Below are 18,999 nucleotides of genomic sequence, written 5' to 3'. Positions count from 1 at the left end.
GGGAGCAAAGTTGTACTTTTCCTCCCTAGGGACGTCATGGTATTTCATTCATGAAATATAACTTATTGACGCCCTGTACAATATCTATTTTCTATTACGTAAGTATCTATACATTTTAACGTTTATTTATAAAACACCCTGTATTTTGCAGAATGGTAAAAAACAGTAAATTGTTATTTTGATTTAACAATGTTTACATTAATAATTTGACTTATATTTGACAGTTGACAGTTATATTGTACCTACTTGTTAGTTTTAGTTCTAATAAATTTTGTTGGTTAGTTACATAAATAAATTAAGTGAAAAAATGACCTGTTATTTGAGGAAGGTGGAAAAACCATATGTATAGCATGGGAGTAAAGTGCCTTTTCCTCTCTTAAATGATTACTGCCCTCCGCTACACGTCGGGCAGTAAACTTCATTCTCGGGAGGAAAAGTAGCACTTTCCTCCCTTGTTATACAAATAGCTATTGTTATTTATAAGCGATTAAAATTTTTGAAAATTGCGAAATCGGCCATTTTTAACCTTAAATCGAACATTTAACTAAAAATTTCATTGTTGCCAAGGTAGGTAGATATTCTTTAAACATTGATGAAATCCCGAAAAGTTTTTTGCAATACAATATCGAAAACCCCTTTGTTTTTTAATTGCTAATCAAGCGGGCGCGACACTAGTATAAATGAGGACGTTTGAGTTTGCATAAATTCATTATCTCGAGAATGAGCACATTTTAAGATAAATCCTCAAACAGGTCGATTTTTATTTTTAAATTAGGCCTTTTTGGCATATATATAATACTAGTGACGTCATCCATCTGGGCGTGATGACGTAATCGATGATTTTTTGAAATGAGAGTAGGGGTTGGGTGATAGCTCATTTGAAAGGTTATTTAATTCTCTATTCAGTAATATAAACCTTAATATAATTATTTATACAGGGTGTACAAACAATTTTTTTCTTCTTTTTGTCTAAATTAATTAAATAAAAAATTTTTTTTTGTACACCCTGTATAAATAATTATGTTAATGTTCATTAGTTCTTCTTTGACAGTCTTCATTTGAAGATCACGATTGATGTATTCATTGGGCATGTACCACGGTGCATTTGTGATAATGCGGAAGGTCTTCGATTGGAATCTCTCCAGGATGTCGATATTGGATCTCGACGCAGATCCCCACAGTTGGATACCATAGCTCCATATTGGCTTAATCACTGATTTGTATACTAAAATTTTGTTGTATATACTCAGTTGTGACGTTTTTCCTATCAGCCAGTCAGTACATTTTATTGAGTTTCAGACCCAACTGTTTTCTTTTCGTGAATATGTGTTTCTTCCACGTTAATCTGCGGTCCAAGTGCATACCTAGATATTTTACATCATCCCTTTGTTGTAGTACTTGATTATTTAATGAGACGGTTGGGCACGTATCTTTTCGATTAGTTAACGTTATACAGTGTGTCAATTTTAAAACTTACAATCCATTTGTTCGGATAATTAGTATCTAACCAGTGCCTAACTGGAGCTGCATAGTGACATAGTGAGGAGGTGCTCCATCTTGTTGGAAGTGCAGCAAATCTTCGTCTAGAGCTAGGTTGCCTTGGTCGTCCGTTTGGTTCTCTAATTCATGCACAATTAAAGGTTCGATGGTGTTTTCCAGCATATCGAGATAAATGTCGCCACTTAAATTGCCTGGTATGAACAAGGGGCCAATTATAGCATCGCCTAATATTCCTGCCCAAACATTCAGGATATTGAGTGTGACCTTCTCTGAATCGATGCAGGTTCGCATCACTCCAGTACCGACAGTTTTGTTTATTTACATTACCATTCAGCATAAAAGTACATTCATCAGTGAAACAAATATTTTTTAACAATCTCGGTTCAAAGCAAATTCTTTCATTCATGAGTTCACAAAACTCAATTCGTCGGTCTGGATCATCGTCGCCTAGTTCTTGAAGAATTTGTGTTTTGTACGGGTGAAACTTATGTAATTTCAACACCTTTCTAACCGACTCATGTGAAAGTCCTGTCATTGCAGATACTTGACATGTTGATGCAGTAGTCTCTATTGCAAAATTTCCAAGGACCTCAATTTGGGATGCTTCATTCAGTAATCTTGGGGCATCCCTTTTTTTTATTTTGCACTGATCCCGTTTCTCTAAACTTTTCACCTAAATCGCGGACGTACACGTGACTTAAATTTTTGTCCGGGTGCCTTTCATTAAATATTTGAGCTATTCGTAAATAACACTGGTTCTGGGACGCAAATATGAAAATTATCTCCACGCGTTCAGGTATACTGTAAACCATATTGACAACTACAGCTTAATGACAGTACCGATCGTACAAATGATGAAAACGAATGACATTTAAAGGTCTCAAATAAACCAAAAATATTGTATGACAGAAACTAAAAAAACAGATGTTTTTAACTTGTTTTGCAAAAACGGCAAATTAAGTTTTTATACAAAAAAATGTACCGACGGACATTTATCATTCACAATAATAGTCCGGGAGATAGCATTACAAATATAAAAGTCATAGTAAGCCGGCTGATATCAACACCCTGTATAATTATTATTTATACCATTGGATAGCATTTTTTATAGTCTTTTAAATGATGTATCACAAGTAGGGGTTTGTAATTTAAAATTTTTTGGTTGTGGTGGGTGGGGCCTAGGGGGTTGATGGGGGTGAGTTCTCTTTCATGTCATTTTAGTTCCCCCGTATTTTCCTAGAAACGGTTTCAAGCATTTTTCGATATTAGCTTTTGTTCGTGAGATATAGCCCATTGTAAGTTTTAAAATTGACACACTGTATGTACTGACTTGCTTTCGTTTAGGTACTTTAATTCGCCATGTTTGTAACCAGATCTTTATTTTATCGAGTTTGTCTGGAGCAGTTGCGAGGCGATGTACGGGTTTGAGTGAGCTGCAATGATTGCTGTGTCATCTGCATATGTGGCTGTGATGATGTTCTGACTTGTAGGAAGATCTGCTGTGTAGAGTAGGTAGAGAACTGGTCCAAGGACACAACCCCGAGGTACTCCAGCTTTGATTGGATATAAGTTAGTGCACTGATCTTTTACTTTTACAAGCAACTGGCGGTCGGCGAAATAGGACTTGAGGATTAGAAAGTAGTTGAAAGGAAGGACTTTTTTTATTTTTTATAGCAGGCCAGTGCATGGGCGCCCATATAAAAATTTCTAGGGGGGGGCAGACGTGAAGAATGTTGCACATTACATTTTGTATACTTTGGATGACAATATATAGTTTAAAGCACCCGAAAAGCTAGGGGGCACGGTCCCCCCCTGCCCATGGTTATGGGCGCCCATGGGCCAGTGTGCTAGACTTTATCAAAAGCCTGCGAGACATCCAAAAAGGCTGCAGAGCAGTACTGCTTCTCTTCTAAGGCTTTGTTTATGGAATTGCAGTTTCGGTGAATTTGCTCGGTGGTAGCATATTGTTGTCTAGATCCAAACTGGTGGTTGGGTATTAGCTGCTTTTCCACAATGATTGGCTGTAATCTGTCTAGTAAGAGTTTTTCAAAAATCTTTGACATCACTGAAAGTAGACTGATGGGTCTATAGGACTTAACTTCTTCTACAGACTTGCCTGGTTTGGGTATTAAGATGATTTGTGCCACTTTCCACAAAAGGGTATAGTAACCAGTTCTTAAGATTGCGTTAAAAATCTGTGTCAAATATTGCACTCCTTTCTTGTGAAGTTCTTTTAGAATTCTTGCAGTGATTAAGTCGAACCTTGGGGACTTTTTCGGATTCAGATCTGTTTGGATTTTGTTGAAAACTTGTTTGGCTGTGAATTTCTCCAACAGTCCTTCTAGTTGGTATAGATATTCTAAATACAATTGAATATTATCTTCTGCATCAGGGTTGTTGTTTTGGGCACGTGGTTGGAGCACTTCCTCCAGGTATTTGGCAAAGACTGTGGCTTTTTCGTTGGTACTTTTAGCCCATCGTCCGTTACTGGCTCGGATAGGCAGATTAGAGAGTTGTGGTCTGTTAATCTTGCGTGTTGCCTTCCACAGAAAGTATTCGGAGGTTTCTGTGGCAGATAGATTTTGTAGATATCGTTTTATGTCGTTGTTTTCGTCGTTGTTTAACAAAGTTTTTAGTCGTGCTGTAGCTTGGTTTAATCTATTTTTATTCTGGGGTGCGCGGGTTCTTTGCCATACTTTCCTTAGTCTTCTTTTTTCTTTTATTTCGTTGGGTAAGTCTTTGTGTATGATTGCTTTTGGTTGTGTAGGTGTTGACTGCCAGCCAGCTTCCTGAATTATCCTATTTAATTGATCTACTGCTTCGTCAATTTCGCTATCAGATTTTAGTGGGATCTTTAGATCCAGTCTCTCATCAAGAATAGCCCGGAATTTAATCAAATTGATATATTTACTACTTAGATATGGTGGAGGTTCTGTTTCGAGGATATTCGTGGATATCATGACTAAGACAGGAGAGTCGGATGAAAGATCGAAACAAGATTGTGCTGTCTGGGATTCCTTTCGTCACACAGAAATCGACCAAATCTGGAATTTTGTTTGTGTCTGTGGGCCAATATGTGGGTTCGCCAGTAGATATGTATTTAAGTTTGTTGGTTTCCATTGCCATATATAATTGCCTACCTTTCGAGGTTATTAGCACTGAAAAGTGAGATAATTGTTTTGTGACGTTAAGTTACTGAAAAATCTAGTGCGGTGCGAAGAATTCATCAAAAAAAGAAGTATTTAATTATATTTCAAGCTTGTTGTCAAGATGTTTGTTTTGGTTTGTTTGAGGTAAACCTTTAAAAAGTTCATCAGGAATTTCAAACGGCTTACTTGTATCCCTAATAAGTCGTTTTTCTAAGTTAAAAAGTCTAAAAAATGAAAACAATTATTCTACCTATATTATGAATATCTCTCTCTAGTTCCATCCCTCTTTGTGGAGTATGGGGTGCTTATGAGTTTCTTGGCCAAAAGTGTAAGATTGCTGTCTGGCCGGGACAGCGCATCTTCTTTTGTTTTTATTTTTTGGAGAAACTGTGTACTAGTTCCCTCCATTCTCTTCTATTTTTTCCTCTCTTTTTGACTTCACCCTACCTTAGTAGGGTCCAAAAGTAGTAAGTAGTCCAATTTTTTGTGTTCTGTCGTTGTTCTTTTCTAGCTGTTGTCTGGTCTTCCTCTAAGCACTACTGTGGCCAATCCATTTCCATTTTTTCCTTGACTGTAGTAGATATGTTAGTTTGCTTTGTTCTTCCCCATAGTTCTGTATTAGTTATTCTGTTGGGCCAGTATATTTTCAGGATTTTTCTTAGAGATTTGTTTACAAAAGTTTGCAGTTTTTAATTGTATTTTCGTCCTGTTTCCATGCTTCTGCTCCGTAGAGTAGTATATTTTTAATGCAACTATTAAAGATTTTAATTTTTGTTGGGTCCGATACGTTGTTTCTTTTTCAAACTATATTTAAAGCGTTGAATGCGTATTGAGTCTTTATTATTCTCGTCTGTATATCCTTTTTACACCCCCCGCTCCTTTCCATGACTGATCCCAGATATGTGAACTTGTCTATCTCTTCTACTTCTTTACCGTTTATCATTATTTTATTATTTGGATGCTTATTGTTTTTTAAAAGTTTGGTTTTCTCTGTGTTTATTCGGAGTCCGATCGTGTCGGAGTACTGTGCCAATTTGTCAATTTTTGTTTGCATATGATTTCGGTGTTCAGTTATCAGGCAGATGTCATCTGCAAATTCGAGATCTTTTAACTATTTGAATAGGTTCCACCTGATGCCTGTTCAATCGTCAATTACTTTTCTAATTACCCAATCTATAGTAATAAGGAATAGGGTAGGGGATAGTACACAACCCTGTTTGACTCCACTTTCTATGGATATTTCTTCTGTTACTTCACTTGAATGTTCCAGTTTGGCTTTGTATCCTTCGTAGAAGAGTTTAACCCATTTTAGCCCAGCTTTGCCATATGGCAACGCGAATTGGGTATCTATAAAAATATTCCTAGTGTATAAAATTTGATTTTTGTAACACAAATGGTGCTGTAGGTCACTTCAGTAAGATTGTCGGAACACTTGTTTTCTAATCTAGTTGTTTATTGTGCATTTACACGTTGGCAAGAGATGTTTGTAAACAGTGAATTTTTGTGGTTACGTTCAAAATGGACATTCAATTCGAGTAAGTAATATTATTTGGCTAAGTTATAATTTTTTCGCGTAATTTCATAATAAATATCAAGCAAACAGATGAAACTTTAATAATAATGTTGTAAAATACATAAAATTATTATTTGAGGTGCTTCTATAGTGACTGTGATCTCAGTGTTGCCATACGGCAACGCTAGGTCAATACATTACTATTTAATTATTTCTATATTTATTTTTGTCAGACGGGGTTTCACTTTAGAGGAAGCATATTTAGAATAGCATATGAAAATGATTTAGATGCGGATCAGATATTCATTGAAACTCTTCTTTTATATAAGCAAAGCAGTACTGGCTGTTTTTCTTCAACGGTGCCTTTCATTCTGCCGCTAATTTGTCATTCCATCTTTTCCTTGGACGTCCTATACTTCTTCTGCCTAACGGTGACTGGTCCCTGGCTATTCTTACTATCCTCGATTCAGACATCCTGCTTATGTGTTGATTCAACTCTTCTTTTCTGTTCTTTACCCAGGTATTTCATTGAAACTCCTGAGACTATTTCCTTCGATTGAAAGAAATAATGGTATTATATTCATAAGGTAGTTGGACAATAATGCAGTGACAATTGCTTCGAATGCCTATGGTGTGATGCATTTATTTTTTCTGAAACTAAAATATATTCCAAAGCCGAACACAACCATATGCAAGTACCAAGACCTTTTAGACCGGTCTAGTTAGACTCAAAAATAGGACTGAGGCTACAATAATTACCATCAAGCTGAAAATTGGCAGGATTGTTCAAAATACGATCATAAATGAAATCTAAAAAGTCCTCATAAATCCGACCCGTGCTAAAAAATTTACGCGGGGGCAGAGGTCACCAAATATGGTTTTTAGCGATTTTCAGAGAAACGGTAAGTTTTATTGTAAAATTAGCTTTAACAAAAAATGTAGGCTAGATGATTATCTATAAAAAATATCTTAATAGTTTTTTTCCTAAGAGCCACTGTTTTTGAGATAAAACGATTCAAAGAGTTGAAAGACTTCTAATCGTCATAATATATGTATTAGTACACCAGGTATATACATCACTGAAGCTGTAATACAAGTAAACATAATATTCTATCGGTCAACTTAACTTATTACACATAATAATATAAGATTATAAATATTACAGGGCCCCCGTAAGGGCTGCTGGCGCCTGTAAGCAAAAAAGGAATTTGGCGCCCCTTAGGCATTTTGCTTCATGTTTATTTATTGATTTCTTAGAAGGTAGGTCGATAGGTAGGTTCTTGAAATAAAGCAAAAAACTGAAGTTTAGAAGTCACGTTGAAGTTTTAATGAGTTTTCCTTGAAAAGTGCTTCATTTTTTTGGTTATTACACGTTGAAATATTCGACTTTGAATTTGACGAATAAGAAAGTTTTTCTCATGAGCTCCAATTTTGCTTTTACTTCGATAAAATACTTAGTTTTTGAATTATGTACGAAAAACCGTCTAAAAACGTATTTTTTTTTTGTTTGTAAAATAAACATTTTCACTCGCAAATGACTTAAAAATATTGATTCAGTTACAAAACTCTATAGAACAAAAGTTGATTCCATTTATAGACTTATTTTACCTATATATTTTACCTATATTTTTTCACCACCGAGAAGGGGTGCACCCCCTAAGCAAAAGCAACCAACGACACAAATCCAACTTTGAAGTGGAGGGTAAGGGTAGAACCTACATCCAAACTTTCGTGTAATTCGTTGGTCACCCTGAAAATTACACGGTATCGCCGTATTGCACGTCCATTTACTGGGCGGTACAATGGAAATGGTGGTACAATGGAAAAATAAAAAATAGCTGTTGTAGTAGCGATATTTTCTGAGACTTTGCTGTTGCAAATTCATCAATTACATTTATACCATCAAAAATTTCTTGTTCAATTGCCAATATTGCTAGACTAGACAATCGTTCTTGAAGCATTGTCCAAATGATTTTTAACTTTGAAAAAGATCGGTCGCCAGCAGCTAAAGATACAGGTAATGTTAAAAGAATTCTTAGTGAAATGCTTACGTTTGGATGGTTGAAGATTAAATTGTTTTCAAATATATATTGTAAAATACTTAAGGGGTCAGTATCATCAGGTAATGAAAATAACTTTTTAATTTCATTAAACAAATCATTGGAGTCTATACCTATCCTTATTATCCTGATGTGTCAGTCATTATTCAAGAACAAAATAACGTTTTAAAAGATCGCTGTCACTTAATTTAAATATGTTTCGTGTGTATTTATTATTTATACCTAATCCTATTTAATTTCTTAACTTTTGTTTTAAAATAAATTTTTACTTTTTTTGCAAATTATTTTTAAATTTTTGACGCCTTGGTTTTGGCGTCCCTAAAGGATGACGCCCGTGTGCATTGCACACTTTGCACATATGGTAGCGGGGCCCTGATAAATATGATAATGTTTCTACTATACAGCTTGCGGTCTACCTAGGGATGCAATGTATAAGCTGTATTATATTACAGTGCCAACAAAAAAATCTTTACAAAGTGAATGTAACGAGAAAATAATAAGAATTATTTGAATTTTACGGCTTTATCCCAACAAACATAGTAAATTGATATGACAAAGTATTAACTTATAATAATTCTTTTTATTTATGCGCCTTAGTTCAATTTGTAAAGATGGGTTTTGTCGTAATAAACACGTTCGTCGGCTTGAACAATGTCTCTGTATTATTGTTTCAACGAATGAGTATTACTGCGGCATTTCAAGATGAAATTGAAGAATATATTGGCTCCATACCCTTTATCATTGTTTGACGACATTGGAATGCGTAAAACACAAAAGTCTGCCATTTACGATTGTTTTCAGAAGGTAAATATTAATATTAACAACATAAAAGCGACATAGATCATTGATGGAGGATATCTATTACATCGCATTGTGTGGGATAGCGAAGAAACATTCAACGTTATCTTAGATAAATACGTTCAGTATGCACGGCGTCATTTTGGTCCCAGAGTTACTGTCGTATTTGATGGCTATAATGATTTTACGAGAAATATGAAAGCTGCAGAACAACGTCGTAGAACTTCAGCAACATCTTTATCTTAGATTAGAATCTTCTAATATTTTATTTGATCAATCTATGACAGTATCTACCACTCAACAGAAATTTCTTGCAAATACTCACAACAAATCTCGGTTCATTTCAATACTGAAAGATAAGTTTATTGCTGAAAATATATCGATAAAACAAGCTAATAATAATGCTGACGTAATGATAATTGAAACAGCCATAGAGCAATTCAATTTAACAAATACAACTATTGTTGTAGATGAAGATGTAGACTTGCTCGTATTACTTACTCACTGGTAGAACTCTAATCGAAAAAACTATCTTTTTTTTAAAACCTGGAAAAGTTCAACACCAATTTGAAATATATTCATCGAAAAGTTTATCTACTTCAAAATCATATACTATTTTTACACGCAATAACTGGCTGTGATACGACATCTGCATTTTTCAGGAGGGGTAAAACGACTGTTTTTAAAATGTTTGAAAAACAAGATTTACTTGAATGTGTGAAGTTTAAAAAAAAACTAATTCAACTCCACAAAAAGTTATTTCCAACGGAATTAGCTTTCTTCTCTCTATGTATGGAGCGCATAAGAAAACTACGTGCTTAGATAAGTTTCGATATGCATGTTTTTTTAAAAGTACTCGAAACAAAAAACAAGTGCAGTTATCTTGTCTTCCTCCAACCTCAGCGGCTGCTCATCAACATCTTTTTCGGGTATATTACCAAGTTCAAGTGTGGCTTGGTTATCAGCTAGATCCAAAAGACTGGGGATGGAAATTAGTCGACAGTTCATTAGAACCAATTCAAACTTTACTCCCCCCTGCGCCGGAAAAACTCCTGAACACAATTTTTTGCAAATGTAAAAAGGGATGTAGCGCTAAATGTGGTTGCAAAAAAGTTGGACTGTTTTGTTCGGTAGCATGCACTAATTGTCAAAACTGTCGTGCTCCAATGTTGAATCACCAACAATTGAGGATTCATTTGATTCTATCGAGGAGACATGCGATGTGTCATTATTGGGACAATTTACTTGCACCCAGGATGAACAAGAAGAAGAAGAAGAACAAGAATAAGAATAAGAAGAAGAACTAGAAGATGAAGAAGAGGAAGAAGAACAATGAGAAGAAGAACAAGGGAAGCAAAAGTATTAGAAAATTATGAACCAGTTTGATAAATTTCCCATTTTTTTAATTTATACCGCTTTATATAACTTTTATCATTTTTAACCCTTGCCAATATCAATTATTAAATAGCTTTAAATTAAACAGATTTATGAGGACTTTTTAGATTTCATTTATGATGGTATTTTCAACAATCCTGCCAATTTTCAGCTTGATGGTCATTTTTGTAGCCTCGGATGCGTAAGTTGACCGGAGTATTTTGCTATTAGTCAGTATAATAGTGGAATGAGTGGAACTGGCCTAATGGACGGAGACGTTAGTCGATATAGGATTGCAATAGGTTCGAAAAAATGGTGGTTGGTGATATTTAAATTGTTGGTTGATGTATCGATTGTAAATGCTTGGATTATTCATCGATCATCTGTGTGTACAAAAATGTCACAACTATACTTCAGGCATGAAATTGACTAAGCACAGAGCCTTGGTGCAATCCTACTTTCACATGGAATTTATCAGTCTCTCCCACACCTGTCCTAACACTAGTCGTTACTCCCTCATACATATCCCTCACAATCTTTACATATTCACCAAGGACTCCTTTCTTATTGAGTGCCCACCACAGAATCTCTCGAGGAACTCTATCATATGCTTTCTCAAGATCAATGAATACCATATGAGCGTTTGTTTCTTTACTCCTGTATTTTTCAATCAACTGCCTTATAATGAAAATTGCATCTGTTGTTGATACCTATACCCTGCATAAAGCCAAATTGATTCTCGGATATTTCGGTCTCTTCACGTATCCGTCTATCAATTACTCTTTCCCATATTTTCATGGTGTGGCTAAGCAGTTTTATAGCCCTGTAATTTGTACATTGTTGTATATCTCCCCTGTTTTTGTAAACAGGTACCAGTATACTGCTTCTCCATTCGTCTGGCATTTGTCCAACTTCCATAATTCTATTAAATAGACCTGCTAGCCACCTTGTTCCTGTCTCTCCCAATGCTCTCCATACTTCCCTAGGAATATCATCTGGTCCTACCGCTTTTCCTTTCTTTATTTTTTGAAGCGCTTGAGCCACTTTCTCGTTTGTTATATTGGTGACCATTGCTGCTACTGTCTCCGTTGACTCTACAGGCTGTCTGTCAAATTCTTCATTTAATAAGCTGTCAAAGTACTTTCTCCATCTCTTTTTGACATCCTTTTGTGAACTAGTATTTTATTATTTTCGTCTCGGATACATCTAATCTGATTAAAATCTTTTGCTTTCTTTGCTCTCTGTTTGGCTATTTTATATATATCTTCGTTTCGCCTTCCCTGGTATCAAGTTGATCGTATAGGTTTGAATACGCTTCTGCTTTGGCTTTTGCTACTGCTACTTTCGCTTCCTTTTTCGCCACCATATAGTTTTGAAGATCTGTGTCGGATCTGGTTTCTTGCCACTTTTTATATAATTTTCTCTTCTTTTATTTTTCCTTGTACTTCGTTTGACCACCACCAAGTCTCTTTATCCTCAAACTTTTTTCCTGACGTTTTCCCAAGTATTTCAATAGCAGTCTCTCTTAATACTACTGGCCATTTTTCTCCAAATTGTATTAGGGCTTCCTTTCATGTTCCAACATATTTTTTCTACTATTCTTCTCCTGAATAGACCTTCTTTCTCATCTTTCAGCAGCCACCACTTAATTTTTTGTGGTCGTCTCCGATATTTTGGTTTAGTTTCACTTTTTACTTCGATATCCAGAACAAGCAGCTTATGTTGTTGGCTTACTGTCTCACTAACTATTACCTTGCAGTCCTGGCATTCACGTATGTCTTCTTTCCTTATCATGAAGTAGTCTATTTGGGATTGATGTTGTCCACTTTTGTAGGTAATAAGTTGAGTTTCTCTATTTTTAAAGAATGTGTTAACAATCGCCATATCCAATGCTGTTGCTAATTCAAGCATGTCATCTCCAGCTTCATTTCTAGTTCCAAAGCCTAATCCCCCATGTATTGTTTCATATCCTGTCTTGGTTTGGCCCACATGTGCATTGAAATCACCTCCTATTATAACTTTCTCCTCTGCTGGAATATCACTCAGTACGTCTCCTAATTGATTATATAAAGCTATTCTTTCATTCTCACCCAGATCTGTTTGGGGAGCATACACACACACACACACAACATTCAATACCTCTTTATCAATTACAAATTTCACTGACATCATTCTATCACTCGTTCTTACAACTTCTACTACGTTATCTTTCATTTCACTATCAGCAATTATACCAACTCCATTTCTAGTGTTACTACTCCCTACATACCACAATTTGTATTCTTCACCTAGTTCTTTCGCCCTTTGTCTTTTCCACTTAGTTTCTTGAATACAAGCAATGTGAACTCTTCTTCTTTTGAGCGCATCCACTAACTCCAGACTCTTACCTGTAAGACTGCCAAGATTCCATGACCCTATCCTGATTTTTCTAACCTGCAATGGTGTTACCCCTGAGATAGTCCTCACCCGGAAATCCGAACGGAGGCTAATTTTACTTCCGGCACATTTTACCTCAGGAGATGCCATCATTTCAGTATAAGTTTTTTATATCATTGGAGAAGGTCTTTTCATTATTATGGCTTGAAAAGATTTTGTTTGGATATTTGATGCCTGAATGCCTTTTCTATCAGCACCATACCCTGCCCTGCACGTTTAGTCAATACACCACCAATGCAAGCAAAGTGCAGTATTACCCCACACCCGCCTTAATTTTTCTGTATAAGCCAGGATCCCTACTGTAAGGACTGCCCTATAAGCCAATGTATTGTTGCCCGTATCCCGCCACTAGGAGGCACGTACTTTATTCGGGATACTTTATCGAACCTGTAACATTCTAACTAATTTTGTAATGTGAAGCTCAAAGTTGGCTACAATTTTTATTATTAATTGTTATCGCTATCTGATACTACAGTATAGCGGATCTACTGAGCTTCTATCAAATTAATCAGTCACCCTGTATTTGAATTTAAAATTATTTTAAGACGAAGAATTGTTTTGTCAGTACCTTTTAAACCACAGAAATGTCTGGCAATTATAATTCATATTTCTAATAATGTTTAAAAAGTAATGACAACAAAATTGTTCATCTTAAAGTGATTTTAAATTCGATATATTTACCTGTACAAGTGTGCTGCGCAGTAATGAACGCAACTTGTATCAGTAGCCAGATGGCCGGTTCGGTGTTCGAGAAAGCATAGGGAATAATATATTAAAGAACCAGTTGTCTTAAAATACTTTTTTTTCCGACGTTCTCTTGGTCCATAAGAAATAAAGTACAAATGTATAGCGTTTGCCAGCTAGAAATAATCAGCGCAGATTTTCATATTCGCACTGATTCAATTCGAATGGTGCTGATACCGATACGCGAAAGCTGCGCGAGTAGGGTTTCATACGGGACAGGTTCTTGCCCCATTCCGTGTCCGCGGGAGGCTCCACTGTCTCGCGAGGCTAACTTGAATTATGTTATCTAAATAAATAAATATCTCTATGGCGCTACGGCGCAAGTCAGGCCCTGGCCTCCCCCAGCATCGCCTCCAAGTATCTCTGTCTCTGGCTGCTCTCCTCGAGTTATCCACCCTCACTATCTCTAGCATCGATTCTCACTTCATCTATCCACCTCTTTCTTGGTCTTCCTACAGGTCGACGTCCCTCCATAGTTACGCCACAGTATAAAGAGGGACAGTAGAACCACTCTCCGAAAAATTGGAAGTAAAATCTGTAGTCGCGCATGGCGACCGCGCAATGTTGGCAGTCGCTTTTGCCCCACTCTCGCATTGCTAGTCGCATAGAAACGTACGGATTTTAACCGGAAAACCCGCATCCACCACTGGTGAATTACCAATCGCGTACTGCCGGTATTACTTCTTGAGATCAAAACACCGACAGAGGAGTGATTTTACTGTGGAACCTCTATATACTGTGGTTACGCTAAGCGTTCTACTAGGTGTTCTGTCATTATCAATTCTTATAAGATGACCTACAGGATCATTCACGCAACAATTCAATTAGAAGTTTTCAATGTTTTATTGTCCTATATTCCTGAAAATTTAGGCCAGGAAGGGGAATTAAACGATGATCCACCTTCTAATTTAATATTTTTTTATTCATTAATACTTTTGGTTGAACTGAAAATCGCTGTTATCTTTTCCTATTTACAATTTGTCTATACATCGATATTTAATCTAGGATGCACTGACAAACCAATTAATTTTTGACAGTCAACGTCTAATCACTAATTATAATTTATAGTAGAAAAAAAGACACCTCTATCAAGGCCCATCCTTTAAAATCGTAACGGTAAATTTCAGTTGGTTATATCTATTTCAAAAAAAATTTTCTACACGAAAGCAAAATCTATTCATGAAGTATTTACCTGCTGACTAGATAGCGACGATAAGGACAGCCTGTGTTGACCAAGAGAGATAATTATTAGCAGAGCTTCGATTTTCTTAAAAAAGTTTAAACAAAATAGCTGCTTTTTGTTACACTTTATGTTAAAAATAAAAACAGATCCGGAAAGTGGGAAAAATTCAATAGTTACGAAACTTTTTATTTTTTTACGTTCATTTTAACCAAAAATATTTGAAAAAAATATTGTTTAAACAATTTATTAATTTATAAAGAGTTAGTGCACTAGAACTTTTTAAAACCTTTCATATACAGTATGTCCCTGTAAGTTGTATCCATATGGAAAACTTTTTTATTATTAAGTTTACGAAAAAAAGTTATTCTTCATAAAAAGCTCTGCATGGTCTAAAACCTAAAATACAACTATATTATGTCAATTTTTATCAATTTTATACGAGGTATGACAAAAAATATTAATTCCGCTCAAGAGTAAAATACCTTTATTTTTCATAATATCGAAAATTGTTATTCTAAAAAGTTATTTAGAATTAAAAACTATATTTCAGTATGCAATTACATTCTTCTGATTGAAATATTCTGATTTGAAATATTCTGAACTATAAAGGTACTTTACTTTGGATCTATATTTATCTTTTTTGAAAAATAAACGTATTTTACTCTTGAGCGAAATTCATATTTTTTGACATACCTCGTATAAAATTGATAAAATTTGTTATAAGGTGGTGGTTGTATTTTAGGTTTTAGACCATGCAGAACTTTTTATTAAGAATAACTTTTTTCGTAAAATTAATATTAAAAGAGTTATCAGAATTGAAATAACAGAAATTAAGGTTATGTTATCCATAATTTTTCAATTTTTTTTTTCAATTACAAGGATGGAATTGCATATTAGAATATAGTTTTTAGTTCCAAACAACTTTTCATAATAGCAATTTTCAATATTGTGAAAAATAAAGCTACTTTATTCTTGAGTGAAATTCAAACTTTTGACATATCTCGTATAATATTCATAAAATTTAGTATCTGTTATGCACAGCTTTTTATGAAGAATAACTTTTTTTCGTAAAATTAATAATAAAAAAGTTTTCATATGGATACAACTTACAGGGACATACTGTAAAACAAGAAAAGAATTATCTCAATATCTGCCATAGTTATTGCGTTATTTTATTTAAACTTTTACATTGGAATTTAGCTATGCCCAGAATCTCGAGGAACAGCCTAAATACACAATTCAAGCTGTTTATCGTAATAGTTTTTCTTTAATGTATATACAAATGCGGTTTGTATGGATGGATGATGGTAGTTTTTTTCCGAGAATATGCATACAGGGCGGACAAAAAATTGGTCAATAAACCAATGTTATAGTAGGTGGCGCCACCTGATGTCAATGGTAAAACTAATAACATTTTCTTATTAAGCATACTAAACTATAGAATAAATTGAACTTAAATCGGTTAAATAGTTTTCAATATATCCCTAAAAAGAATAGAAAAACATATTAATGAATCACCCTGTAGAACGAAAACTAGTAATATTGTGCTAAAGCAATTTGAGCTCAAACGCTTTATTTGGATGTCATATATTACCCATTAGTTAATGTCCAATTAATTGTGTGTGATCAGATATTAATTTTTTCAGTCGTATATGCAGTTGGCGTCAGAGACGTTACTGTTAGTATGTCACATTTCAATATTGTTTATTTCTACCTTTGATTTCTATTCGTTTTTGTTTTAGTTGGAAGGTTGTTGACACACCTAACAAAGAGGAAGAAGACGTTATTACGTACAAAATTAAAAACTTAGAATCATATACTCAATATGCATTTTATGTAAAAACCTACACAATAGCTAGCGAAAGAAACGGTGCACAAAGCGAAATACAGTATTTTAGGACGCTACCTTCCAGTAAGTTATATTTTAGTTAAATATACCTGTGCTAGTTTTGTTTATTTTATCATGTTACTTTTTAAGTTTAACCCAGTTCTTAATATGATTCTGAAACTATTTTATAGATTCCATAGGAACACAATTTTAATTGAAAGTACGTTTATTTTGACGCCAAAATATCGTGGCCATGTTTAATATTTGACGTATTATGCTTTATTTAGCGTAGATTAGTTTGATCCGATCCATTTATTAGCACACAAAATGTTATTAATTGGATAGAACCCAATATACATTGATGTATTTTAATCTTATTTTATATTGTAGTGCCCCTGCCTCCAAGTAACCTTAATGTTATCAGCAATGCTAGTGACTCTCTGTACATTACGTGGGGTCCTCCATCAAGACCCAATGGCCCCATAACGCACTATGAGATTAGAAAAAAAATACGCGATGACCAGAGCTACAATCAAGAACATGATTATTGCAGTGATCACAGTAAGTGTTTTAACATATTTATAGTAAATGCGGTGATATTTTTTATATTCAATTTTCTCCTTGTAGCCCCTAAAGAAGAAGCTCATTCTACCACAAAACCACCACCTTTGCATAATTGTCAATGTGAAAGTTCTACTCAAAGTACGACACAATTTGATGAAGGCGCTGAAGAAAGAATACAATTTGAAGACAATCTACTCAATCAGGTCTATCTTAAGAGGTAATTATTTTTTAGGTTGCGTTGTGTAACACGTAAATACCAACAAAAATATTCATCATAACTAAAAATTCATCAAACTAGTCATCGGAAACACTTGGTTCCGATGTTTTACCATAGCAACACATGTGTAAAGGTATTTGTCACGCTCGCCAATATTTAGTTGTTTGTAGTGGTTTTAATTCATATATATATATATACAGGGTGTAACAAAAATACAGGTCATAAATTAAATCACATATTCTGGGACCAAAAATAGTTCGAATGAACCTAACTTACTTTAGTACAAATATGCACATAAAAAAAGTTACAGCCCTTTGAAGTTACAAAATGAAAATCGATTTTTTCGAATATATCGAAAACTATTGAAGATTTTTTATTGAAAATGGACATGTGGCATTCTTATGGCCGGAACATCTTAAAGAAAAATTATAGTGAAATTTGTGCACCCCATAAAAATTGTATGGGGATTTTGTTCCCTTAAACCCCCCCAAACTTTTGTGTACGTCTCAATCAAATTATTATTGTGGTACCATTAGTTAAATTCAATATTATTAAAACTTTTTTGCCTCTTAGTATTTTTTCGATAAGGCAGTTTTTATCGAGTTGTGGCTTATTTTTCAATATGTTTACGTAACAATTTTATGGGGGTTTTGTTCTTTTAAACCCCCCAAATGTTTGTGTACGTTCCAATTAAAATATTACTGCCGTACCATTAGTTAAACACAGTGTTTTTAAAACTTTTTTGCCTCTTTGTATTTTTTCGAAAAGGCACCTTTTATCGAGATGTGACTTCTTTTTTGGAATGGTTCAAAATATCCCTAAAAATGTAAGTCATAAATAAATGTTCATATTATTACCAAGTCTCCATAATCGTACTTAACCATATACAAATATGTATGTGGTGGATTTGACAAATATTCGAAATATCTCGATAAATACTGACTTCTCGAAAAAATACTAAGAGGCAAAAAAGTTTTAAAAACATTGTGTTTAACTAATGGTACTACAATAATAATTTAATTGGAACGTATACAAAAGTTTGGGGGGGCTTAAAGGAACAAACCCCCCATAAAATTTTTATGGGGTGTCCAAATTTCACTATAATTTTTTCTTAAGATGCTACGGCAATAAGAATGCCACATGTCCATTTTCAATAAAAAATCTCCAATAGTTTTCGATACATTCGAAAAAATCGATTTTCATTTTGTAACTTGAAAGGGCTGTAACTTTTTTTATGTGCACATCTCTACTAAGGTAAGTTAGGTTCAATCGAATTATTTTTGGTCCCAGAATATGTGATTAAATTTATGACCTGTATTTTTGTTACACCCTGTATATATATACAGGGTGTAACAAAAATACAGGTCATAAATTAAACCACATATTCTGGGACCAAAAATAGTTCGAATGAACCTAACTTACCTTAGTACAAATATGCACACAAAAGAAGTTACAGCCCTTTGAAGTTACAAAATGAAAATCGATTTTTTTGAATATATCGAAAACTATTAGAGATTTTTTGTTGAAAATGGACACGTGGCATTCTTATGGAAAGAACATCTTAAAGAAAAATTATAGTGAAATCTGTGCACCGCATAAAAATTTTATGGGGGTTTTGTTCCCTTAAACCCCC

The 18,999-nt window shown here is 34.5% G+C and overlaps 1 protein-coding gene across 1 annotated transcript in view; it reads left to right on the top strand.

The window, feature by feature from the left end:
* Positions 1–18,999, top strand: part of LOC114341705 (insulin-like receptor) — a 523,292-nt gene that overhangs the window by 465,348 nt on the left and 38,945 nt on the right. Inside the window, exons 10-12 of the mRNA XM_050641373.1 lie at positions 16,500–16,669; positions 16,976–17,146; positions 17,213–17,366. Of these exons, the coding sequence (XP_050497330.1) occupies positions 16,500–16,669; positions 16,976–17,146; positions 17,213–17,366 (495 nt within the window). The remainder of the gene's footprint in view (positions 1–16,499; positions 16,670–16,975; positions 17,147–17,212; positions 17,367–18,999) is intronic.

This window comes from Diabrotica virgifera, chromosome 10 (genome assembly GCF_917563875.1).
Source record: "Diabrotica virgifera virgifera chromosome 10, PGI_DIABVI_V3a".
Taxonomy (NCBI): Eukaryota; Metazoa; Arthropoda; class Insecta; order Coleoptera; family Chrysomelidae; genus Diabrotica; species Diabrotica virgifera.
The sequence above is the reverse complement of the archived record's forward strand: the minus strand, read 5'-3'. Positions and strand labels throughout refer to the sequence as shown.